This window comes from Pantherophis guttatus, chromosome 4, assembly GCF_059756535.1.
Source record: "Pantherophis guttatus breed Tessera chromosome 4, ASM5975653v1, whole genome shotgun sequence".
In the NCBI taxonomy this organism is placed as follows: domain Eukaryota; kingdom Metazoa; phylum Chordata; class Lepidosauria; order Squamata; family Colubridae; genus Pantherophis; species Pantherophis guttatus.
The window spans coordinates 32,289,605-32,315,885 of NC_142066.1; the positions used below are offsets into that span (position 1 = coordinate 32,289,605).

A 26,281-nucleotide genomic window follows, 5' to 3' on the forward strand; every position below is an offset into this window, starting at 1 on the left:
CTCAGAATTCTTTATGGGATAGATTCCTATCTGAATATTTATCAAATAACTTTGTGTCCACTGCTGTTTTTATCATTGCTATCCTATACATGGAAGTCCAGAACCTTATTTGAAAACCTGTTTTATTTTGTCCATCCAATATAAAATCTGATTGAAGCAGGAAGAAAAGGGTTCAGAGAATGCATTTCAGGTTTCTGTTGAAAATCTCTTTATTTTCACTACTTTTTGAAGATGAAAGGTTTATCAGTTTTCGATTTTTAAGTCCTCAAAATTTGCTAATTCACAAAAAGAGCACTCTACTTTAAATATTTTCTTTAAATTGACTTTTGACTTTTAATAAACTTTTATATTGGGCAGGGGTCTGGGGTAGAGATTTACTTCTGTAAAAGTATCTTTATATCCATAATATATTTATCTGCTGAAAAAAAACCTACTGAAAAAAATGTAGGAGTGTGCATTTCAAATTTAACACACTATGTGATAAATTTGTGAGTTTTTGGAAAGTACAGTAACACTTCTCCACCCCTGATAAGTATCTGCGGTGTGAATTATGATCAAGTAAGCGATTTTGGACTTCCTAGGAAATTGGTGACTGGGATGAAATAAGTCTTGAAATCACCCTTTCATACTGTGTATATTCCTGAAACTTCTGAATATGGTATTATTTGTGATTCCCCTTACGTCCCCCCTCCTCCCCATGTCGTGCTTTAGTGCATCTGCCCTTTGACTTCCTGCTAGTGGCTGTAGTACTTCCTTCCTGCCGGAACGATCAAACAGCGCATCATCTCTTTTTTAGCAGACAAGCCTTCATCCAGATGTGGAAATAGAGACCCTAGATGTGAGTTTACACAAGGGGGAATTGAGAACGGGTTGGAGGGAAGTGGAACAGCTGCTGTCACAGTTGTGTCGATTACATTTTTATGATACCAAGCTGTAATTTCCTGGGTTGTTCTTGAGAAAGCAGTGGAATTTCACAAATTGAAGCTTACAAAGTGAACTAGAGCTGGGAGGTAAGAAAGTGGGAACAGCAGAGGAAATTATAATGTGACAGACCATAGAGCAGAATGACCGGAAAGGGAAGTATGTCTTTTCCCCATGTGTAACCCCTACTTTCTCTCTTGATACTGTCTTTTTTTCCTACCTTGATATCTCGTATGCTTCGTTAATTCTCTTAATCTGGTCAAAGTTTGAAAGTTGGGACGTGACAGGATGTATTAGTTAAAGGAGAGGTTAAAATAAATGAATGATCCCCTTCGAATTTTAGCCTGGGGGAGGGTATTCGGTGCTACCCTTCCTATATTATGATTCTTCCCAGTTCCCACTAACAAACTCTTGCAATGTTGGTGATGGACCCCTAAGATTATAGCTCTCTTCACTTGATGCCAGAGCTTCAGTCAAGTGCCGAGGGTTGAACAGGTGTTTTACAGTACGGCATTGTGTAGTAGAGTAACGGTGCTCTCTACTTCAGATGTCTTCTGTACCCCCTCCCCCTCCCTTTTCTCCATTCCAAATACTGTGCTTTCCTTTTTGAATAGATTGCCTCTGCTGCTTTTAACATTTTTCTCCCAAGTAAGAATATCTGATCTTGCAGTTGCAAGATTGTGACTGCAATCTCTCCCACGACAGCCACAAAACTCTGCAAGACTGATTTTGCAGGCACCCAAATCCGGTGTTGGTTCAGTGTTACTGATGTGACTCATCTCTGTGTTCTCTGCTGTTCCCATACTTTTTTAATGTTGAAATGAATACGGAGGATTGAGATCCTTTCTAAACAAATAAGAAGCTTTAGCTTATTGATTTTTTTAAAAAAAAATACCTCTATATGAGATAGGCTTAGAATATCTGCAAGGCATAGTTGTTATAGCATAACAATAATAAGTTCTAGTCTTTCTCTGGAGGCTGTTTTTTGATCTGGCTCATGCATCTTGCAAACCTCAAGGTCCTTTACCTGCCTTCCCTTTTTGCTTGCTCTTGTCTGTCATATCCCAGATTCTCTACATCTTCTGCATCCTGTTGTCTTCCAGTTGTATTGACACGTAACTACATGTTTAGTCCTCGACAGTCACAATTGAGCCCAACATTTCTGTTGTTAAGTGAAACATTTGTTAAGTGAGTTTTGCCCCATTTTATGACTTTTCTTGGTCTCATGGTTAAGTGAATTACTGCAAGCTGTTCAGTTAGTAACATTGTTTTTTTTTAAAATTTGATTTATATGCCGCCCTTCTCCGGAGACTCAGGGCGGCTTACAATGCGCTAAGCAATAGCCTTCATTCTTTTGTATATTTATACAAAGTCAGCTTATTGCCCCCACAAAGTGGGTCCTCAATTTACCTACCTTAGAAAGGATGGAAGGCTGAGTCAACCTTGAGCCTTGGCAAGATTCGAACCTGCAATAATTGCAGGCAGCTGGTCTTAATAACAGGGTGCTTTAGACCACTGTACTACCAAGGCTCTTGTTGTTAAGTGATCCTGGCTTCCCCATTGACTTTGCTTCTCAGAAGGTCCCAAAAGGTGATCCCATGATCCCAGGACACTGCAACTGTCATAAATATGAATCTGTTGTCAAGTGTCTAAATTTTGATAATGTGATCATGGGGTCATAAATGTAATGTGCTACAATGGTCATAAATATGAAAAACGGTCATTAATCACCTTTTGCGACCTTCTGAGAAGCAAAGTCAATGGGGAGGCCAGTTTCACTTGACATCCAGGTTACTAACTTATCAACTGCAGTGACTCACTTAACAACTGTGGCAAGTAAGGTTGTAAAATGGGGCAAAACTCACTTGACAAATATCTCACTTAGCAACAGAAATGTTGGGCTCAATTGTGGTCATGAGTCGAGGACTACCTGTATAGACAATTTTGACCATTCATATCCGCATCTGACTTTTAGCATGGGTTCATAAAATGTAAGTTAAAGACCTTGCAACTGTCTTTTCTCAACATAGTAAAAGTATGATTAAATATAATTTTGATGTGTGTTTTATGGTTTAGTAAGTTGTGCAAAGTCAGCTTGGAAAATTTGCCCTACTTATTGTGTGCTTGTCCCATTGTAATGCGGTAGCGGCCACTAGATCAGCTTCTCTACCAACATCATGTGTTGCATTGGGGATCCAATTCCCAGAACTTTGAGCCAGCCTAGCCAGGAGAGCCAGTGGAGTTCGTGGTTAAGGAACTTTTTCAATCTTGACAAGTTTAAGATACCTGGACTTCAATTCCCAGAATTCCCCAGCCAGCCACATTGGGCTAAAATATTAAACATGAACCTTTCTCCTAATTCAAGTTCCTTTTCACCCTGAAAACTTAATGGGCCAGTTGTAGAATGTAATGGAAGGAAATATCATAGACATCATCTAGTTAAGGGGTTTTAGATTTTTTAAGCCATAAAAGCTGTTAAAAAAACTAACTTTTTTTTACTTCTAACAATTTTGATTTTTAGTACCTTCAAAAAAAATGTCTTAAAACTTGATTTCTTTATATTTTTTCTTTGTCCCTTCTCATAAAATCAAAACTTTAACAAGTGTAGGAAAAGTATCCAGGTAACTCTCTTGGTTTTTTATTTGTATATTTTAATTATTAAGATATCAGCCAATTTCTTTTTTATATCCAGTGTAATATTTTTTTCCATGTCATTCTTGTAGCCAGTCATTTTTAAATTCACGATCAAATCATTTTCAATCATGTTAGGTAAAACTTTTGCTTTTCTATAACATCTTTTAAACACAGTTCATTTATAGAGACAGAGATTCTTAAAATTAACTCCTGGATTAATCCATTCTTCAAAAATATATCCAGTGTTAAAATATTTTGTTTCTTTCTGTATTTGTAAGTCAAGTTTCCCTTGTGGTGTTCTTTAATTGTATTCTTTAGATCCTTCTAGTTTCCTCTAATGTCCAATTTTAAGTCTTACCTTTTTTTAATAATTCAAAACATTTTCCCACTGGAACTATTCTTTATAATTAAATCCAAAATCTTATTTCAAATTTAACCAAACCCTTATTTGTGACTCTAAAGTCAAAGTTTTAATCACTATTTTATTTGTGTGCCTGTGATTAAAGCTTTGATTTATATACAGTCATACCTTGATACTCACCTATTTGGAAACTTATCGAATTTGGTACTCACTGCATTTTGATGCGACAATTTTGTCCCATACTCATTGTTAGCTTGGTATCAATGCACAAGCTAGAACTTGTCGCTGTCAGCTGCCTTGTGACTCACTATTCATTATTCCTTATGGGGAAAATTTGTTTGATATCTTTGGGATATATTTGTCAAGCAATTTCCAAAAGGGATTAGAAGAGGAAATATCCAAACCCAGTATCCTTTCAAGGTGCTGACCACATATTGAACAAGATGGCAACTCTCTTGTCTTCTGGAGCTCAAACACACTGGAGACTGCTACCTTACGGTGTCTGTATGATGATTTCAAGTCCTATCCTTTGGAGAGGTTTCAAAGGGTATACTTTTAATTCCACTGCAGTTGTTCGCCTGGCTTCTCATGGAGCTGTCTTCTCCAGAAGCTCTTTCTTTCCTCCCCAGATGTAAAACTTTACATTTGCCTTGAAATTCATCTTGTTTGGCTATCCCTGCTCTCTTTGTGTCATTTGCAAATGCCATACTAACTCCTCTTCAAGACATAAATAACATTGAAGAGCAGAGCCCTAGGCCAGAACCCTACTGTAAGCCACTGAATGCTTCTCTTTGGTTTCATGCAGAGCGATTGATATATAGTTATTTGGCACATTTGTCCATTCACCTCTGTATCCATTTAGCATTAGCATAATGCAATCACATTTTGTCATTTTCTCTATTAGAAGCCTATAGAAGTTTGTTGTCAAATGCTTTGCTAAAGCCAAGGTTTCTATGTCCACTATATTCTTGTGTTCAATTATACTGATAATTCTATCAAAAAAACCCAGACTGGTTTAATTTATCAGATAAACAATGCTGTTTCCTGCCAAGCAATGCACTCTTTTCCAAATTTTTGAAACTGCTTAATAATAAAATAACAATCACTATGTTTCAAGGCAGTTCTTTTCTACTGGGAGATGGTTACAAAAGAAAATGGAGGGGAGTACACACACACACACAGACACACACACACACACAGACACACACACACATACAGACACACACACACACACACTTTCAACTCCTGAGTAAATGATGGTATTGAAGTATAATTGTAAAGTTGTGGCAGAAGAATGAAGAAAAATTCTTGCCTGCAAATAACTCCATGAAAATCCCTAGTCCTTGACACAGTTGTAGTAGCCCATCTACAAAGACATTTTTGAGGATTTTTGCATTTTTAGTGATTATTGTATGCTTTGCTTCCTTCCATGAAATGGCAGTGGAATACATAAGGTTTTTTAGGTAGCTTCCCACTTTGGTGTATTGGAGACTGGGAGCTACTTTGCTACACACCAAAATGACTATATCGAATGGCCTAGAGGGAGAACTGGATCTGGGGGTGAAAATAATTATTTCTCAGCAAATTTCTCTGGAGGAGAATTCCTTAATGTGGCAAAGCTTCATACTGGTAATCGTGATTTTTAGCCACAAGGCAAATCTGGACCTCAATACCTGTCATTTCATATTGAGAACCACATTCAGCATTTGTTTTTGCAATCACTCTGTTGTGGGGCTCTCCTCCATTTTAAATACACTCTATTTTCAAAACAGCAACTCCTGATCTGTGCCAACTATTCCTTCAGAGATACATTCTGTTGCAGAAAAATAACTTTTTTACAATATTGTGCGGTTGGCTATGTTTCAGTTGGAAAACCACTGGCTCACTCACTCTCCCCTTTCGTTGCACCTGGTTATGTGGTCTCCCTATCTGCTGTAGATGTTGTGGGGAGCTCTGTGATCTTTCAGTGATGGTGAAGTATTACCTTTTAAAGGCAGCCACTCCCACTCCTTCCCAATGTTGACTTCCTCCTGCAAAGATGAAAGAGCAACGTCGCATGTGCTCAAAGACCCATTTGCACTTTGCGCGCGATGGCGAGGCCTATTACAGATTGGTGCAGCCTGACACTTCACAACTTCAAACAGCCTTCAGCGTCTTTGGGATGCAGTCCCCGGAGTCTCTTCAAATCTTGCCTGTCAAATGTGCAGATGGCAGAAATTAAAAGATAGTCCTTGACTTATGATCTTAATTGAGCCTGATAATTTGTGATAATTTGTGATGGTTGTAAAGTTGATTACATGACTGGACCCATTTTTACTACTTTTCTTGTGGCGATTGTTAAGCAAACGCCATGGTTGTTAAGTAAACTCATTGTTTGCTGTAGGTCAGTTTTTGCTGGAAACCATAAGTAAATGCCGGTGTCTGGCAAAAATGTTATAAATTACAGTCATGTGCAGGACACTGCAAACAGCCATAAATGCGGGGCGGGGGGGGGGGGGCTGATGTCAGAACTTTGAAACCGGGTCATAAGTCCCTTTTGGGGGGGGGTCTGTCATAATTTTGAATGGACATTAGATGACTAGTTGAAAGTGAAGAACTACCTGTACTAAATATATAGCAATGAATCAGACTCATTGCTTTTAATTTCATCTAATTGTAGTCATATTAAATTGTTGCTTCAATTGATTAGTATAAAGTGCATTTCTCCTAGAATGCCCCTCAGAAGTCATGGTCGGCCCAAACACTGCATGGTTTTAGATTTTAGCGCTGCTCTGGAGAAGATCATGTGCTTAGAAATACTTCCCTAAGACTGGCCCTTTGAAGGAAGTTAAGAAAGTATCTGCACCATTTGCCTAAGAAATATGGGGAAAGAATAATTTATCCCAGCACTTTGAAAATTACGGTATTCCTTTCTCCCCTCAACTGATGCTGTTACTGGTATTTGCTTATAAACACTCAGGGGTCTGGGACTGATACTTAATAGGGTTATGCAGTGCTTCAGATTCAAAAGCAAAAAAACCCCAAAAAACTTTGAAATGCATAGGTTGCTCATGTAGCACTAAATCTCAAATCAGCTGCATCTTCTCCTGAGATTGTGTGATTTTCCACCATAACTGCAACTCAGTTTTAGGAAAAGATAATTTGGTTTAAGAAGTGGCAGACAGTTGTTATGTGGATGCTGGGTAGTACTCTGAAGCCTCTTTGAATCCAGAACACCACCCAGCTTGCTTGGTTCTTACTTGTCTGCAACTCAGTGCCTTAATTATTACAGAATAATTATGGGATTTTAATTATTAAAATGTGAAGAGGATGACTATTCAAATTATCATTTATGGAAAAATTCCAGTTTACCTTTTGTTGAAAATTGGCCAGAGAGTTTTCCATATTTTGAGAGGTGTGAAAATAATAGAAAAGTGTTAATATAATAATAGAATAAATCTTAACATAACCTTTTAAAAAACAATTCCTCAAAGAAGCATTGTTCTTTTTCCTTTTTCTTCCCTTTCTCTTCATAGCCTTGGTAGTACAGTGGTTTAATGCACCCTGTAATTAACACAGCTGCCTGCAATTTCTGCAGGTTTGAATCTTACCAGGCTCAAGGCTGACTCAGCCTTCCATCCTTTCTAAGGTAGGTTAAATGAGGACCCAGTTTGTGGGGGCAATAAGCTGACTTTGTATAAATATACAAAAGTATGAAGGCTATTGCTTAACGCATTGTAAGCCACCCTGAGTCTCCGGAGAAGGGCGGCATATAAATCAAATTAAAAAAAAAAATGGTCCCATTAATTTTGCATCAGTATCTCAGCTGCTGAAGCCTGTATGTTTCCAAATATGTTAAGAACATATTCTGGACATTTAAAAGAAAATGCTCATCCTGCAATTAATTTGGACTGGATTTAATGAATTAATTTCTGCAACAATACATTGAATCATAAATTAATAAAAACCAATTAATGAAGGCAAATATATGTGTCCCAGGATAATGATGCGAGATCGAATTTTGGTCGGTCATCGGGACCAGAAGTTTTGTCTTCTGAGCTTTCAGACTCATGTTGGAGCCCACCTTCAGGGAATTTCTCTCTGTGCTTTGGAACATTACCAGAACAGCCCAAAGCACGTATTCCAGTAGAGAGAAGTTCTCTGAAGATGGGCTCCAGCATAAATCTGAAAGTTCGGAATAGTAAATCTCTGATCCAGTCTCAAAACGAGCCAAGTTTATCCCACATACGAAGCCCATCTCCACAACTGAAACTAAACAAAATGCTGTGTTGTACAAAGGCCATTACTAGGGCTTTTTCTAATCTGGTTACATCATGTGAATTCAGTCCATCTCATTCAGCTTCTTCCTACCATCTTCCTCCTCTTTTTCATTTCTCCGACAATCATAAAGCAAGAGTATGAAAGGCATGTCACCTTTGAAGCACATTTCCTCTCCTCCACTCTTAATGGCTCTTGTGGGCTTTCTACTTGTGAATGTGGCTTTCTAACAAATTTCCACCATTTTAGAATTGCCATTCACCTGATCAAGCCAGTTTGATCTAGTTGTTAGGGCACCAGGTTAGAAATCAGAAGACAGTGAGTTCCAGTCTTGACTTACGCATGAAAGCTGACTGAGAGATTTTGGGCTAATCCCTCTCTCTCAGCCCAACTATCTCACAAGGCTATTATTGGGAAAATAGGAGAAGTAATATTTTGTGTGTTTGCCACCTTGAGTTATTAAAATGATAAAAGTGAGGAAGGAAGGAAGGAAGGAAAGAAGGGTTAGGTAGGTAGGTAGGTAGGTAGGTAGGTAGGTAGGTAGGTAGGAAGGAAGGAAGGAAGGAAGGAAGGAAGGAAGGAAGGAAGGAAGGAAGGAAGGTTCCCTCAGATAACCTACGCTGTATCTTCTATCCTTAGGCACCCTTTCTTTTTTTATTCCTTTTGTTTTTTGTTTCTATTTAAGTGTTAAAAACTTCAAATGCTCTCTGAATTAAATTCAGAATAAGAAATATTACATAGACTGAATGCCAAAGAAGGATATAGGAGAGAAGAATATTTATATTTGCTTTATCATTTTACCTCTAATTTGGTTATTTTTCACAGGGCTGTTGATATGTTCCACTAGCCTGCTCAATGCTATATTTCACTCTGGATTCTGCTGCCATCCCAAGTCTACAATCTCTACTGTCAGTTTGCAGGTGGCATGGATATCTTCCACACGGGTGATTTCTTCTGGATGTTGGCACTTGCAATCCCAATCCTGGTGGTTCTATTGGTACTGTGTACTGATTGCCGTGACTCTGATTTAGACAGTTAAGTCCTGCCCTCCCTGTTCCTAAAAGTTTATTTTGGGGAATATTCCCCCGTTTCTTAAATCCTCAATAACGCCTTTCATCTCAAGACAAATTGTAGGGATTTCCTAATCTCACTGATGTATCTGTTTCTTTTTCTGAACAGCATCTGCTATTGATGAGTACCAATACAAGTGAGTCCATGACTTTCTTATCTTGGGGCAAAATAAAGAATGGGAAACCAGAATTCAGGCAGGTTTAGAAAACAGAAGTAAAATGTGGTCTTAGGAACAACTTTTGTCCCTGGGGGAAAATAGGGCTCTGTCTCCAAAATGTTATCTTCTCTGCAACAAAGAATTATCCTACTTTTGTATGCCCCCCCCATCAAATACATACTCTAAATGATATGGGGTTACCCTGAATGAAGTAGCAATCAAAGAATCTAAAGAGAGGCCATAGCTGTCTAGTGCCGCACATTATTTGAGTATTCCATTCAACTCTTGCCATCTCCCAATTTAAAATAGAGGTGAGGTAGCAGGTGATAGACAAGAAAGCTGCCTGTCACCTGAAAACGTGGTGCCATATGAACCACAGAATCTTTTTCATTTTTACTTCAGCACTTCCACAGCTAAAAAGGTTTGAAGGTATATTGAGATGCCCTTGTGAGTGTTCCAGATTTTAAGAGTTTACAGCTTGGTTGAGCCTGTTTTAATTCTTATCTTGAAATACCTTACAGAATAAATAAACAGACACAGGCTTGGCCAATACGCAGGCTGACAAACTCAAAACTTACTCTGTCGGCCATTTTATCAAGCTGGATTATTGACAGTCTTCCCTTTGATAGGGAAGGTTATAAAGGTTATAAAATCCATACACAAAGCAGTGTCAGTTAGTGACAAAGACAAAATGCATTAGCAAACACACAACATCTAAAGCATTTCAGTAATAATGTAACAGAGAAAGCAGCAGCAGTGAAGAAAACCTATGTTGAATGCAGTTATGTTGTGAAAGATTCCAGAAAGGTATTTTATTATGACTGTTCTGTAAAGTGACTATTAAGGCTTTTTAAAAAAAGGCTATCAACTGTTATGAATTGGCTCACCTATCATGCAAAGCCAAACTATGGTTTGTTTAGTTTCACTTAGCATCTTGTGTGGACCCACTCATTATAATTGTGATCCATGGTTTATTGTTTAGTGTGTTATGCGAACCCACTCAATACTTATTCAGGAATTCATATTAAGCAAGTATGGCTTAATTGTGAGTGATACCTGTCATAATCTGATACATTCACAACAGTACACAACAGTACACAACAGTACAGTAGATGAGACTATGAAATGTTTGAGCTGTACCATTTGGTAGCATCTCTACAAAGATGCATGGGTAAATGACTTGTTAAAAGTATTTATCATACAGAAATAAATCAGTATGGGAGAATTGTATTTGTCTTTCTGTCCATTGTCCTTGCTTTTTATTTTTATTTTTTTAAAAAAATATTAGCAGCATTCTGTAATATATTTGTATACCTTAAAGCAGTGGGGAAATCCAAATTTTTTAACTATTGGTTCTGTGGGCGAGGCTTGGTGGGTGTGGTGTGGCTTGGTGAGCGTGGCTTGGTAGGCATGGCAGGGGAAGGATACGGCAAAATCTCCATTCCCACCCCACTCTGGGGCCAGCCAGAGGTGGTATTTGCCAGTTCTCCAAACTACTTAAAATTTCCACTACCGGTTCTCCAGAACCTATCAGAACCTGCTGAATTTCACCCCTGCCTTAAAGTGATACAGCAGTCTGGAACAGGTTTATATTCTTTTGGATGAGCTGCTGCTATGAATGTATAGCTTGACTCAAAGTCTATTGCAATTCCAATACATTTGGGTGGCATATAAATTAAAAAGCAAAAGCAAAAGCAATTTGCTCCCTGAGTGGTTTTTTTCCTCATTGCACAATATTTGGAATGAATCAGAATTATGTGAAATATCTTTTGGCTATATTTTGGCTTACAATGGGTCTCCTATAATTCTTATCACAGGCAACTGCAAAATATGGCTCTCCTGTTTCAAACCAAAGTACTGGTATTCTGACATATTCCTTTCAGCAATGATGTTTTGTTCCAGGACTGACTTGAGTTGCTTTGTCCTGATAAAAAAAAGAACAAGGCAGTTATAATATAACATTCTTTCAAGGACATTCAATGCGGATTTTCTGTTATAATCTTTTTTAAAAAGTTCTCAGAATTTGCAAGTCTTCAATGAACAAGCTTAAATGGATCATGAAGAAGAGTTTTTGATAATCAGAGAGGAAAATTGACAGCAGTGTTAAATAGGAAGCTTAAAATATAAATTTAAGCAATTTACATTTCCAACTTGCTTAGCTTAGCAGCATAAGACTACCCATGGAAATATTTTTCTGGTTTAGTCAGAGAGAGACTGGATTCACATACCAAACTGAAGCATGACATGACTACATCTCACATTGGCTGGGTTCACACAACATCCAGCTATTAATCAAGGTTTATAAGTTGCAATGGTTGGATTCACAAAGTGTGTGATAGTTGGGATTGGGTATCTGTTTTTATTTTTTGTGCATTATTTTTATGTTAACTGCTCAGTTATTCTGGGAAACAGATAATTGGATAAAGCAAAAAGAAAGGAAAACCACGCCATATTTAGCTTAGCATGATATATAGATTAAGAGTGGCACCAAATGAGAAGAGCTGTAGCTCAGTGAAATAGTGTGGGCTCTCTGCATGTAGAAGCTGCCAGGTTTATTCTTTGGCTCCTCTGGATATTTGTGGGAAGCGCTTCTATTTTAAAGCTTTTACAAGCAGAAGCAGCAGCATTGCCAACTCAACCAAAGGTGTCAGGTTTGCAAAGGCTTGCATAGATGTCATGGAGCAATGAGCAAATCACTCAACACAGTCTAGAACAGCTGGAAAAAGATTCTCATGATGACTGCTGAGTAAGGTAGTTGAAAAATGATAAATGCATCTTTTGGATTTACGTTCTTTAGAAAATAGACTCTGAATGGTTTATTATTCTCACAGGCCTTCCACTAATATCCATTCCCAGACTTTCAGAGTGTTGAGGCGCCCTCCCTGTAAGTAGACCTCAGTTTTGACATATTTCAAAATTGATCTGTTTAAGAGGGTTGCAACATCACCTCTTCATTGTCTTTGTGGTTGTTTTTTGAAGCTTATGGTTTAAAATTTGGGGAAGTGGAGCCTCCATCTCAGGATTCAGTAGCCCTGCTACTAAACTCTCAGCTTTGCCATTCTTTTGAGAGTTTGAACTCTCAGCTTTACCATTCTCAAGCCATGCTGCCTTCCATTAATAGTTTTCAATGCAAGATGCCACCTATGTCATGAAAGTGGCATTTGATGCTGAAGGCTATAACTTACTAACATGGTATAGTATTTGAAAGGGTTGAAGGTGTTTGAACCTGGTTTTAACTTGGACAAACTGTTTCTCAGAAGTTCAAGAAGTCCAACATTTAATATTACATTGTGTGGTTCATCTGTTTTCTTTTAGCACGTGGGATTATGTACATTTATACAAACCCGTTTGTGCTTATCACAGGATTTTTTTTCTTTTAAAAAAAAGACTGGCTTAGATCTAAAATGGACTAAGATTTGTAATGTCAGTGAACAATATTTGGTGGGTTCCAGGTGTAGCTTTAAGTTTGGATCTTGTGGCCAGTCCTACCATTGGGTGAATTGTGTCATGCAGAATGAGATGGCTAGCTGAGGCCATTTTCAGCTGGAAGAGAAGGCAGCAAATGGTTAACTACTATGTTATTTTACCGTTAGTGGTCTGGCTCATTGGGGGACGGCCTGAGATCATATCTCCTTGCCCTAAACCAAGAATAGTTGGAGAAAAATATTTCTATCGCTCTCTATCAGTGTATGCAGTTAAATATTATTGTTTTTTAAATCTCTTGTTAGAAAAATATCTATTAAGGATAGAAAGATGAAAGAAATAGTGTGAGTTGATATGTTGAAGAAAAAGCTGAGTTCCTGGTAACATTTTGTAAATAGGCCCATATTCTTAACATTTGAAAGTGCCCTTGTTTCAGGTTAACTCCTACTTTTCCTCGAAGAAAACAATTGGGCAACTACAGCAAATTTGAGTGAATGAATGGTGACACACAACAACACTCTCTCCTTTACGTGTGTAGCTTTTAAAAATATGGTTTAAACTTGGCTAGCCAGCCATTCCCTCATGCTGGCTGTTGCTTTGAGACACAGAAAATAAAAGAGGAATCTAGGTTCTGCCCAGTCTTATCTGAGATTGTTTCTCTCCCCCCACCCATCTCCTATCTCTGTTTGCAGCGCCACCTTGGTCTGCCATCCAGTCCCAGCCAGATTTGCAGAGGTGAGCTGCTTTCCTTCCCACTGTTCTATGTTACGGGCAGAGGTGGGTTTCAGCAGCTTCTGACCAGTTCTGGAGAACCGGTAGCAGAAATTTTGAGTAGTTCGGAGAACCAGTAGTAAAAATTCTGACTGGCCCCACTCCTATCTATTCTCTGCCTCCCAAGTCCCAGCTGATCGGGAGGAAATGGGGATTTTGCAGTAACTTTCCCCTGGATTGGAGAGTGAATGGAGATTTCACAGTATCCTTCTCCTGGTATAGGGTGGGAATGGAGATTTTACAATATCCTTCCCCTGCCATGCCCACCAAGCCACGCCCACAGAACTGGTAGTAAAAAAAATTGAAACCCACCACTGGTTACGGGTATTATAAAACATCTGCTTAAGATGAAGGATGCTGGGAGGTGAAGGACAGCAGCAGCAAAACACTCAAAGGTACAGCTTTGTGTCTTTAGTCACTTGCTGCATGCCCTCCTAAACTCCTTAGCTTCACGTAGCTGCATTGTAGAAAGCTGTCCTATTTCTGAGCTGCAATTCGATTCAGTTGTTAATGTGGGCACATTTTTATTTAATGCAACGAGACTGTCCCATCTGATTTGCTTTAGATAGCAAATGCTTTGTCACTTTGTCTGCTGTTTCTTATTCCTCTAAGTCCCTCTCTAGCTGCTTTTCCATGGGGAAACAATAATATAGGCTTAAGGCAGTGGTGGATTCCTCCCGGTTCGGTCCGGTCCAGCCAAGCCGGTAGCGGTGATGATATGACGTCACCGAACCGGTTCTCCGACCCCCACCCCTCCCACGTTATTCTTATCTTTTATTTGGTCCCACCCCCAATCTATTGCTGCCTCCTGAGTCCCAGCTGATGACTAGAGGGAAAAAAACTGTTTAAACTCTTGCTGAGGGGCTTCAAAAGGTCGTCCTACAGCTGATCAGTGTTAAAAGCAAACAAATGAGTCGGGTCGTAAATGCGAGGACTGGTCGTAAGTGCGAGGACCTTCCAGAAATGACTCTGACCAGCTAGCCACACCCACCTAGTCACACGACCTCCAAGCCACACCCACAAAATAAGCCACGCCCACAGAACCGGTAGTAAAAAAATTTAGAATCCACCCCTGGCTTAAGGCTTCCTGTGGGCAGAATGGGCCAACTCATCATGGCCATTTTTTTGCAGCCAACTTGCCATGGGACAACTTGCAGCCAATTTGCCGTAAGACACATCGCTGTGGGATGATTCCACGTGGGATAACAACACGATAAATGTTATCCACCATTGTTTCTTTGACATTATTTCCATTGACAAAAATGGAAATAATGTAGAAGAAAAACTGGCAGATAACATCATGTTGAGTTATCACACATGGATTGTCTCATGATGAGTAGTCCCACAATGAGATGGCCATGGCAATATGGCCACCTCGGGTTGGCCCCAACGAGATGGCCATGGCAGGATGGTCATGCCGGATTGGCTGAAACAAGATGGCCATGATGAGTTGACTGTGGTGAGTTGTCCTAGACTCTTCTGTGGGCTACACCTGCTATCTTGCCAGAATAGTGAGGGATTGCCCTATTAGGAAATATTGATGGGTTCCTTTATCAAGTTGGGTGTACTGATGTGAGGGTTTGTAAGTGGGAATTCTTGGGGAAATGGATGGGAAATTCATACAAGCTTTATGTTGAAAGTGAAGAGGCTAGATCAGGAATGGGAATCTAGAATGCACAAGTCCCAATACCTTTTCTTGTCATCAAAGATTCTGCTTTGAATTCGAGTAGCAAATCCCTGCATTACGAAAGTGTGAGAGTTTCCTTCTTAAAAAAAAAAAGAGTTATAGTGGATGTACAACAGTCTTCAGAGTTTTAAATAACTTTCCTCACAGTTAATAGCCAAAAAAGCCACATCACCTCCCACTAGTGATATCGCAACATCTTTCTTATTTACTAAGAGATTCTTGGCAGATGAAAGAAATGGCTAAAAATAAAAAGTTAAGAAAATAAAGGGCATCCCATTCCCGTATTAGATCATGTTCTTCAGATATTTTCACATGTATTAATCACTTTCTTCCTCTTCCGGTTTGCAGCACTGGCTCTGCATATAGCTTTGGTAGTCAGGCACCTGCATTCATCAAAATTGAAGATAATGGTAAGTTGTGAAAACTCGTATATTTATGTGTGCATTTACACACAATAATTGAACTTCCATATGTGTAGAAGAAAATGGGAACCTACACATGTTGTAGCTGCTCTAGGACTATAAACCCTGTTGGAATAAACAGCCTTTTGAGGGGGAAAAAGTGAAACAGATACAAGGATACAGTTCAGAATGTACCTTTGAGAATCTGCTGTAAGGCATTCTGACTACCTAATCTCCCTTACAAACATTGTCTCTTTTCAGAAAGTGTTCCCAGTTATGAAAATGAACGTAAGTAGCCGCATAATACTATAAATATTCCTTTTCTCTTCCCCTTCTCACAATCTTTGCCTGGAACATGCAGCCCGCCTCACTTTTCTTGAACCTTTTTGATCTGAACCAGTGCGCAGTGTACATGGCCCTTCTCCGTATTCTGAGAGCTTCCTCATAGACTCAGTTGGGTTGTGTTTTCAAGGTGAGAAGTGAAGGTAGAACTCATTTATATCTAAAGAAGAACATCTAATCTTTTTGGACTTTGTCTTCCCAGAATTACCTTGCCCCACAGATGATGATGAAAATTATATTCCTGGATACATGTAAGTCTTTAGGAAGGATAGGAGTCAGGGGAAAAGCTTGTTTCGGTCAATATATTGCTACCTTTAGGCTCCAAATCATTTAGTCTTCTATCATACCCAGTTTGCACAGAGAATAGCCAGGGAATGTAACTACAGTTATAGATAGTCTCCAACTTCACAATAGTTTGTTTAATGAGCATTTGAAGTTACAACAGCACTAAGAAAAGTGACCATGACTGTTTTTCATACTTATGACCATTGTAGCATCCACATGGTCATGTGATCAAAATTCAGATGCTTTACAATTGACTCTTATTTATGATAGTTGCAGTGTCCTGGGATAATGTGATTAGCTTTTGTAAGGTGCTGATAAGCAAAGTCAATGGGGAAGCCAGATTCACTTAACAACCATGTTGCTAACTTAACTGCAGTGATTCACTTAACAACTGTGGTAAGGAAGATCGTAAAATGGGGCAAAATTCACTTAAAAACTGTCCCACTTAATAACAGAAATGTCAGGCTCAATTGTGATCATAAGTTGAGGACTACCTGTATAGTATTTGTAGTTGTATTGTGATGGTTCTCCTTTGAAATGCTCTCCCTGACCTGGAAGATGCTACCGTTGTATGTTTTAGGTATCTGGGTGAAGAAATGACACATACTTTGTGTGAAACCTACTGTATGGTTCCCCCTTCCCATTCTTCCCTATGTGTATATTTGTGTGTGTGTATGTGTGTGTGCATGTAATTCTGAAATTTAATATACAGTTGTTTTCTTTGTCATCATCTGAACAGTTTAGATGTTTTACAACACAGAGGCTAAAAATATTGTTTAATATAAGAATATAATTTAGGAGTTGTATTAAAAATTGTGGATCGTAGATATGTGGGATGAACTAGAAATTTATAGAATTTCTTGGTTCCATACTTGAGAGTTCTGTTTCCTGGATTTTCCCCCCATTGATAGCATTCCTGCCAGTTTAATAACTATTTATTAGCAATTTAAGAGAGGTAATATAAAAAGGAAAGAATGAGCAGTAGAAATAGAGACCAATCCCAATTTATTAACTGCTAATGAAGGCAGTTGTGGGCAAGGACTAGCAATATTGATTCACTTGTTCATTCTGCTCTTACTGGGTCTTTCTTGCCTTCCACAGAGTGGTGCTGCCTGATGTTCCAATCACAGAACAGAGGAACAAAGATCATGCCTCGTCCGGTAAGTTGGCAACTAGGAGGATTCTTTTTGTCCCTCCTTGTCATAGCCTCTTTATGTTGTTGGATTAAGTTGCCTCTCTTTGCCTTTGGGTTTCTCATGCTGCTCTCACATGGTTTCTTGATTCACATGACATCAGAATTGGAAAGAGAGGAATCTCCAAACCCAGCAAGATTTAAGAAGAACTAAGGGAGAAAAAAAAAGGAAGGGAATCCTTAGAAGAAAAGGAAGTTGAAGAAGAAAACCCAAATATGCATATATTCATTCCATGTTGTATGATGATGGTTTTTTTAAAATAGTCACACACATTCCCCATAGTCACGTGATCGTATTTTGGATGCTTGGCACTTAGCTCATCTCACAGTCCTTTGCAGTGTGCTGTCATCACAAGATTGTGATTTTGATCGGGGTTTTTTTGCTGGTTTTCCAATGTTTATTTCCCATTTCCAATAACAACAAAATAAAACCCATTGAGTTTGCTTTACAATTGCTGCAAAAAAAGTCATGAGATTGGGCACAGATTGCACTACTTAATGTGTTTAAAACTTTGGTTTTCTGAAAAAAGATAATTCGTTTTGTAATGACTATATTAATTCATTATCTTAATTTAATTGTCAACAATCCCGAGTAGTATGTATTGCTTTATCCCTTTTAAACATGCTTTCCTTCATCTAATTTTTTTTTCTGTAGAGTCCATAATGGACCAATATGAAAATGTGCCTGAGTCTCAACGGCATTCACTCGGTAAGTGGAAGACATGGACAGATAGGAGGGGCAGGACTAGCAAGAAAAAAACATATAATGGTGGAGTTGAGTTTAGAAGATGGTCTGGTTGACACATAGTGGAACAAAGTAAGTTATAATGGTGTTCTCATCTATGAATGAGCAAATAATATTAGCCTATAGCTTTAAAAATTGTTCTACAAGACTCCTTTTTCCAGATATATTGGAAGGGAATTTTGTTTTTATTTATTTTATTTATTTATTTTATTTTATTTAAGTCTTGAATCAAAACTTATAAACCTCACAGTAGCTGAAGCCTTCAGGCATTTTATAAGAAAATACATTAAAATATTCAATTTGAAAAAAAAAACCCAGAGAATAAATATAGTCATTTATAAATAAAATGCAAAATGAATACACCATACAAGGTAGGCAGCAAAAAGGCGCTCATCTGGAGTAAAAAATAAATAAATAAAAAACCCAATAAAAAACCTTGGAAAACTCAATCTTTGCCTGATGCCAAATTGATGTGAATATCAACCCAATTGGACTTCTAAAGAACAGAATTCCATATGTGGGATACCACTATAGAAAAAACTCTCTCACTGTAAACATTAATGAACAAGAACAAAGGAAAATAAGACCCATGTTACATTTGCAAGGATTCATTTATATATAAAAATGCACATTTTGAAATATTATGGTGAATCTCACAGAAATCTCATAGAAATATCAATTTAAATAGAGATACAGTGAATTTCATAGGGAAAGCAGTTCCTAAGTTTTGCCCTATCATCTACTTCCCAGATCTTTTAAGTTATAATTACCATAACTTCTAGGCACTAAACTGTGAATTTATTATTATGTTGGCTGAACCTAGCTAGTAGCAGTTTATTAAATAACCCACAATTGAAATAAACCCTGATTCAGTCTGAATGCATGATCCCAGTTATTGCTGGAAAAGTATTTTTGTGTACCTCTTGATTGATTCCTTGGTTCCCCACCCAAGCCTTTCTAATTAATCACATAGATGTAGGGCAGTAGCAGCTACTAAAAGGGAAAAGAAAGCAAAAGAGCCGAGGTGGCATAGTGGTTAGAGTGCAGTACTGCAGCTACTTCAGCTGACTGCTGGTTCAGCAGATCAGCGGATCAAATCTCACCGGCTCAAGGTTGACTCAGCCTTCCATCCTTCCGAGGTGGGTAAAACGAGGACCCAGATTGTTAGGGGGCAATATGCTATTTAGTATACTGTCTTTGGTGTAAGCCGCCCAGAGTCCTCGGAGAGTGAGCGGCATAGAAATACGAATAAATAAATGTTAGCAAATGGGCCATAGCTGTTTTGCCTGCAAGATTTATTCTTTTTTAGCAAACCATGTTGGTTAGGACCTACACTGGGGAAGGCTGTTATCCTCTTTGATATGGGATTTAATGTCACCCTTTTTCATTTTTCCTTTCTCCTGCAAAGGTGAATATGTGAACGTACTAGAGCCGGAACCAATCATACTAGATCCTTGTTTTGGTGAGTGAGGGAAGGTGAGAGGATGGAGGAGGGAAGAAGTCCTTATTCTCAGCAATGCATTTAATTCCTTTGGCCTATTGGTAAAAAACCAGGCTTTTTAGCTCCAAAATTGCATGCCATACTGAATGGTGGGTTGGAGAGGGTGTCTTATTCTTATCCAGGCAAATGAACAGTATCCCGTGAACCTTCTCCTCCAAGCTCTTTCAAAACAGCTATAGGCACTAGAGAAGGAAAATAAAAGTCCTACCTTATTTGTAAGTCCCCTTTTGAGTTACATGGCAGCTGCTATTGATTTTTGGGATGGCTATACTTCCACAGCCATAATAGTAGAGTTTTCTCAGAGCCTTCTATGCTAGTCAACTCTACCCTGTTTCCCCCAAAATAAGACATTCCCCTGATAATAAGCCTAATAAGGCCAAGCGCTTATTTCAGGGTTCAAAAAAATATAAGACAGGGCCTTATTTTCGGGGAAACACGGTATATAAATGGGTTTTTTGTTGTTTGCAACAGTAAGTCAGGAGAAAGTGATAAGTCACTGTGACAGGCAGAAGCAAATGACTTGGAAGGCCACTTGTTGTCTTCGGCCAGGAGTTATTGACTTCTGGTTTAGTATCTCATTAACCAGTTATCCCCCAAGAGCTATTAAAAATATATGCGTAGACATGTACACACTTTTAACATGCTTCATTGTTTCTCATGTTCTGGCAGTTGGCACTAGTGATCGAGAAAGTGAAGATGATGTTCCAGACTATGAGAATGTCTGTTTTGGACTTTGAGGTATTTAGACCCTGGGAAGGGGATTGGAGTAAATAAGACTTGAACTGTGATAGCAAATAATGGTATTAATCCCAGCATTGCCTTTGTTGCAGCAATATCAAACCAATTTGGCTGATCTTGAAAAAGCTAATCATGATTGGTTGGTAAACACCATCCCAAAATTGTGGTCATAAGAAAAATACCTTGGAAGTCACTAAGAAAATACTGTGAATGTTTCTGAATAGTTAACAGAAGTAGAGCTGAGCAAGAGTATTATTTTTTAAACAAAGCAGCCTAGAGTTGCCCCAGATAGCAAGCTGGGCAGTATTTAAATTTAATAATTCATTAATTCATTAATTCATTAATTTCTACTATATTTGTAATAATGAGAGAAATGCTACATTATTGAATATGAATAAACTGCTCAGTGGAGGTGCTTGTGACACTACTAGGTTATGCATGTTGACCTCTGTGTTTTAAAAAATAAACTAAAAATGACTGTAATTTCTAAAATTTGGTCATTCTTTTAAAGCCCTTAATGGTGTCTGTTGCTGAAAAGGTTGCAAAATCCTGTTGTATCCAATCTAAAGTATCATTTCCTTCTTTTCCTTCCCCCTAGGTTGAAAGGAGGATTTCAATTTTGCATTGGTGGATCTATTCATCTTTGGGAAGAATGGATCACCACACAGGATACTTTCTCATGAACAACTTCCAATTTTGCCATATCCTATTTTTTTTTTCTCCCTTGCACTTTGGATGACACATCCTGAGAATTTCTCCCAATGATCAGTAGCAGTATTTCGATGGACTTTTCCCAAAGCAATTCAATTTTGCTTTTAAGTTTGGTTGACTAATAAAGAACCAAGAATTTCACCATCATTTCTATTTGAGAGATAATTGATCCACGGAATGGAGAGAAATCTGTCTCTAATCTAATCTATTAGTCTATTAGATGGTAACAAGTTGATCAACGTGATCAACTGAGCAATTGAGTCTTGGTGATTAAGTGATGCAGGAGAATAAGCCCTAAACATTAGTTCCATTAAAAGAGTATTGTGTGGCATTTTTTTTTCTCAGAGAGACAGTAGTGTTAATTATGTAGATGTGACAACAATGAGACATACAATGTTTGCTTTATTTGTAAATATGCAAATAGCTGTACCCTCTGGATAATAGTCCATATAGCCTAGTAATTGTGTAGTGGGCAGGACATACCATACAGTTAAACATCAATTTTCATATCTTTGCAACCTTCAAAAATTGAACCTGTGTCTTTTTCCAGACAATGGAATTATTGAAAGGAGAAGTATATATAGTTGGATTTAGGTAAAGTTATGAATTCCTGAGCTATGATCCCCTTTCAACAGCAGAGCTGGAAAATTTAACTAAGTTGATCTAGGGTTTGCATAAAGTGCAAGATGAACAAAAGAATGCCTTTTGAGAGATTAGGTCAATATAATAAACTATAATAATATAGTCAATATAATAAACTATTCAGTAGTGCTCCAGGGGTGGGTTCTACTTACCTTTACTACTGGTTCGCAATGGGACCGCATGCACAGATCACCCATGATGATGTTGGCAGGTGAGCGAAGCCTCCCGCCAGTTTTACTATCGGTTTATAGAACCGGACAGAACCGGGAGCAATCCACCACTGTAGTGTTCCCCAGGCTGACGAGACCTTGTGAAGTGGCCCATTGGAAACTCCCATTTATATTCTTGGGAGTTCCATATTTAGCAGTTTCTCTTCTCTTGCTCCCTCAAATTATGTCTCAATTCTTTCTTCCATTCCAGCACTCTTGCTGCTTTTTCCCCCTCCCCACTTCATGAGATAATGACCCTGGCATCTTTTTTTGTCCTTCCCCTTAATTCCCCTGACTTGTTTGGTTAATGAAGAAGGTTAGAGCAGAGGTGGGCAACGATGCCCCTTTTATGACTTGTGGACCAACTCCCAGAATTCCTGAGTCAGCCATGCTGGTTCAGGAATTTTGGGAGTTGAAGTCCGCAAATCATAAAAGGGGCCATCATTTCCCACTTCTGGGTTTGTATGAGCTGTGAGATACAAAAACAGGCAGCGATTCTCCTCTCAATGCCAGTTGTTGCAGGAAAACAGCACAAGAGACCTCTTGACTTTGTTCCTCACTTCTAGGACTCCATGGAGGGCTTAACAGCTATCTTGTTCATTTGCTTTATGTTTCTTGGCCAGTTGAGAAACTGTGACTCCAGACAGGCTTCCTAGAAACTGCAGTTGGAGATGACATTCAATTGAAATGCACATTTTCTGTATGTGGACCTTTAGCAGTTTATTGTCCTCATCTTCAAATCAGTTGGTGGTGTTGAAGATGATATGGCAACCAGATACTGAAAAGAGATCAGGCTCAGCTAGGAAGAACTGGGGAACGAAAATGCAAAACATGTTCCTTTCCATTCTCACAGATTGATGTGGAAAACTCCAGCATTCACAGATGTTATGTCACCTACTTGCCAAAACTATATAGGAAGTCTTCAACTTATGGCCACAACTGAGCCCAAAATTCCTGCTGCTAAGCCAGTTTATGAGTTTTGCTCATAATCTGAGCAAAATCACTACAATTGTTAAGTTAGTGATATGGTTATTAAGTGAATCTGGCTTTCCCAATGACTTTGCTTGCCAGAAGGTCGTAAAAGGTAATCGCATGTCCCAGGGACACTGCAACCATCATAAATACGAATCAGTTGCCAAGCATCTGACTTTTGATCACATGACCATGGGGATATTGCAGTGATTAAAAATGTGAAAAATAGTCATAAGTCACTTTTTTTTTGACGTAACTTTGAATGGTCACTAAACAAATACCGTATTTTTTGGATTATAAAATGCACTGGAGTATAAGACACACCTTAGTTTTTGGAGAGGAAAATAAGAAAAAAGCTGATTGGCGGGTGGATCAGCTTCTTGGAATACCTCCAATCAGCTGTTCCTAGAGGTGAATTTTATCAACAGGTTTGTTGGTTGTGAGCTGTGCCTTGCCTTTTTTTCAGTCTCTGAAACCTCTGTTTCAGAGGCTTTTTTTTCTGAAGCTTCGTTTCAGAGGCTTTTTTTCTGAAGCTCTGTTTCAGAGGCTTTTTTCAGCCTCTGAAACCTCCGTTTGAGAGGCTGGGCAGGGCTACATTCAGAGTATAAGATGCACCCAGATTTTCACCCTCTTTGGGGGGGGAAAGGTGCATCTTATACTCTGAAAAATACGGGTAGTTGTAAATCGAGGTCTACTTGTACTATATATCAGGGAAGTGAGCTTGCATATTCTTGGTCAGAGAGCTGGAAATCAGGGGAGGAAGGGAAGGAGGAGTGCTGGGTTTTATATTTTAAAAAGCCTCTTTTGACCAATCCTGTAACGACTAGAGCACTAGCCTATCTAAAATTATTATTCAGTATTATTTCTTGCTAGGACCAAAATTATTATATTTGTATCCTGTAAAAGGGAGAAGCACTATATTAATCATTACTGGAAAACTAGGCTTTGCTTCCAGATACACTATCCTGGCCAAGGGTAGATCTCAGTCAATGGAGTGATAACACCAGTTGCTGCCATTTTGTGTAGAGGCATCATGAAAGTTCAGTGATATTGTAAAACAAGAATACAAACAAGGAGAGGGGGGCATTAGCAATTTCTTCAAAGTTCCTTTGAAGGGGGTTAGGATTTTTGTTACTCTGGGACCAATGATAGCTCTATGAAGAGGACTCTGTTTGCACTCTTGTATTGTTCATCTGGAGGGGAAAAGGTGAACATTAGAATAAGTGCAAAACCAACTACAGATAGTTCTTGATATACAATATTTTGTTTAGTGACCGCTCAAAGTTACAATGGCACTGAAAAAAGTTACTTATGTCCGTTTTTCACACTTATGATTGTTGCAGCCATGTGATCAAAATTCAGGTATTTGGCAACTGACTCGTATTTATGACCGTTGCAGTGTCCTGAGGTTATCTGATCACCTTTTGCGACCTTCTGATAAGCAAAGTCAGAGGGGAAGCCAAATTCACTGAACTACTCTGTTACTAACTTAAACATCTGCAGTTGATTCACTTAATAATTGTAGCAAGAAAGGTCGTACAATGAGGCAAAACTCACTAAAAATAAACTCACTTAGCAACAAAAATTTTGGGCTCAATTGTGGTTGTAAGTCAAGGACTACTTGTATTTAAGGAACAGAATACTCCAGTGGTTTCTGGAAAGTTCTGTTCTTTCTCTGGACTAAATCAATCAATCAAGTTGTTTTGTGACTAATACATTATTTTTGGAAATCCACCAGTGCCTCTCGAGTTTAGCAAGATCAGCATGATCCAGAGGAGGAACAGTAGATTTTGCCAATCCTTACTAAGCAGTGAATTGATTTGTCAAGCTTTGGCCTTTCAAGATGGAATGCAGAAGTGGCTCCTATTTTCTCTTACTTTTAAATAAGAGTCACTTGATAGTGAGATGGGAGGCATATAAATGTAATAAAAAAGTAGATCTCTAGTCTTAACACTCAGCATTAATTCTTGAGTTCTCCATAGCATTCAACAAACTTTGAGAATAATTCAGAACATTTATTTTCACCTCTCTCTGTTCAAGTGTCCTGAACAGACTAGATCAAATGTCAAAAACGTTTGAAACAACTTGGAGCAAACCTTCGGGAGCTTGCCAGGCAGATTCCCACAAAATGTTCTAATGCTGTTTCCCAACAGCCCTTGCCCTAACTATTTTTACACCGCCTCATACTTAGACTGGATTCAAAGCCATTCATCTGCCTGTCTCCATTCCATTAAAGGGAAACTTGCCGCCATTATAGTTCTGTGACAGGATTTCAGTAGCTAACAAATCATTAGCTGTACAGAAATCCAGTTTGGAGTCCAAATTAGGATTTAGAATGTGCATAGCCATGCTTTTTAAAAACTGTCTCACAATGTTTGTACACATTCAGGAAGTAAATCCTTAATTTATGACCATAATTGGGACTAGAAGTTCTGTTACTAAGCAAGGCTGTTATTAAAGGAATCATGCCCAATGTTATTACTTTTTTTTTTACCACGGTGTATCCCTGCAGTTATTAAGTAAATCCAGTTTCCCCCGTTGACTTTCCTTGTTGAAAACCAGCTGGGAAGTCACAAATCTTTGCTTAATAATTAATAATTAATAATTAATTAATAATAATTAATAATAATTGCTTAACGCCTTGTAAGCCGCCCTGAGTCTCCGGAGAAGGGCAGCATATAAATCAAATTAAAAAAAAAAAATCATGACCACATTACCCCAGATGTTCCAAGCGTTGCAAAAACTGATTGCCAAGCATCCAAATTTTGATCAGATTACCATGGGGATGCTGTGACAGACATATTGTAAGTGTAAGGACTGAGTCGTCCTTTTTTCAGTGGTGTAACTTCAAAAGGGGACTATTTCAGAAGGATATTTTTAATACATTTCAATATTAAGCCAGTTTTTTTTAATGGTTAAATTATGTAGATAAATATTGGCTATGATGAATGTATTTGCATGCCAACACGCTGGCTGAGGAGTTCTCATCTTAACATCGTAAAGTTACCAAGATTGAAAAACATTGGTATAGAGCAGGGGTGGTGGTGGGGTCTACTTGGCAACTTTTAAGACTTGTGGACTTCAACTCCCAGAATTCCTCAGCCAGCCATGCATGGGAGTTGAAGTTCACAAGTCTTAAACGTTGCCAGGTTTGGAGATCCGTGTGTTAGAGAGACTGAAATAGCACTCTTATAACAGGAGTTCTCAGGGGTTTGAACTGTGATGGGAAAAAGAAGTTGACTGTATTTGAAGCAGGTGATT

General features: G+C 38.5%; 1 protein-coding gene across 4 annotated transcripts; it reads left to right on the forward strand.

The window, feature by feature from the left end:
* The first annotated feature begins 727 nt into the window (after nt 1–727).
* LAT (linker for activation of T cells) lies at nt 728–21,344 on the forward strand. Of its 4 annotated transcripts, none has more exons than XM_034423369.3 (13): nt 728–838; nt 8,999–9,207; nt 9,353–9,380; nt 12,233–12,285; nt 13,517–13,559; nt 15,631–15,692; nt 15,945–15,971; nt 16,228–16,276; nt 17,412–17,470; nt 18,158–18,211; nt 19,656–19,709; nt 20,418–20,486; nt 21,085–21,344. In XM_034423369.3, exons 2-12 carry the CDS (start codon nt 9,099–9,101, stop codon nt 20,483–20,485), a joined length of 606 nt encoding a protein of 201 aa, XP_034279260.1. In that variant the 5' UTR covers nt 728–838; nt 8,999–9,098; the 3' UTR covers nt 20,486; nt 21,085–21,344. The 4 variants fall into 4 exon arrangements, with proteins under 4 accessions (XP_034279260.1, XP_034279263.1, XP_087748020.1 ...); XM_034423372.3 differs by having other exon boundaries at nt 8,999–9,117; XM_087891893.1 differs by lacking the exon at nt 728–838 and adding an exon at nt 867–1,010.
* Nucleotides 21,345–26,281: the final 4,937 nt, after the last annotated feature.

Coding starts and splice junctions, on each gene's coding strand:
- LAT (XM_034423369.3), top strand. CDS start 9,099: ATGGATATCTTCCACACGGGTGATTTCTTCTGGATGTTGGCACTTGCA. Junction 13,560..15,630: donor TCCCAGCCAGATTTGCAGAG/GTGAGCTGCTTT, acceptor TCCGGTTTGCAG/CACTGGCTCTGCATATAGCT. Junction 18,212..19,655: donor GTCTCAACGGCATTCACTCG/GTAAGTGGAAGA, acceptor TCTCCTGCAAAG/GTGAATATGTGAACGTACTA.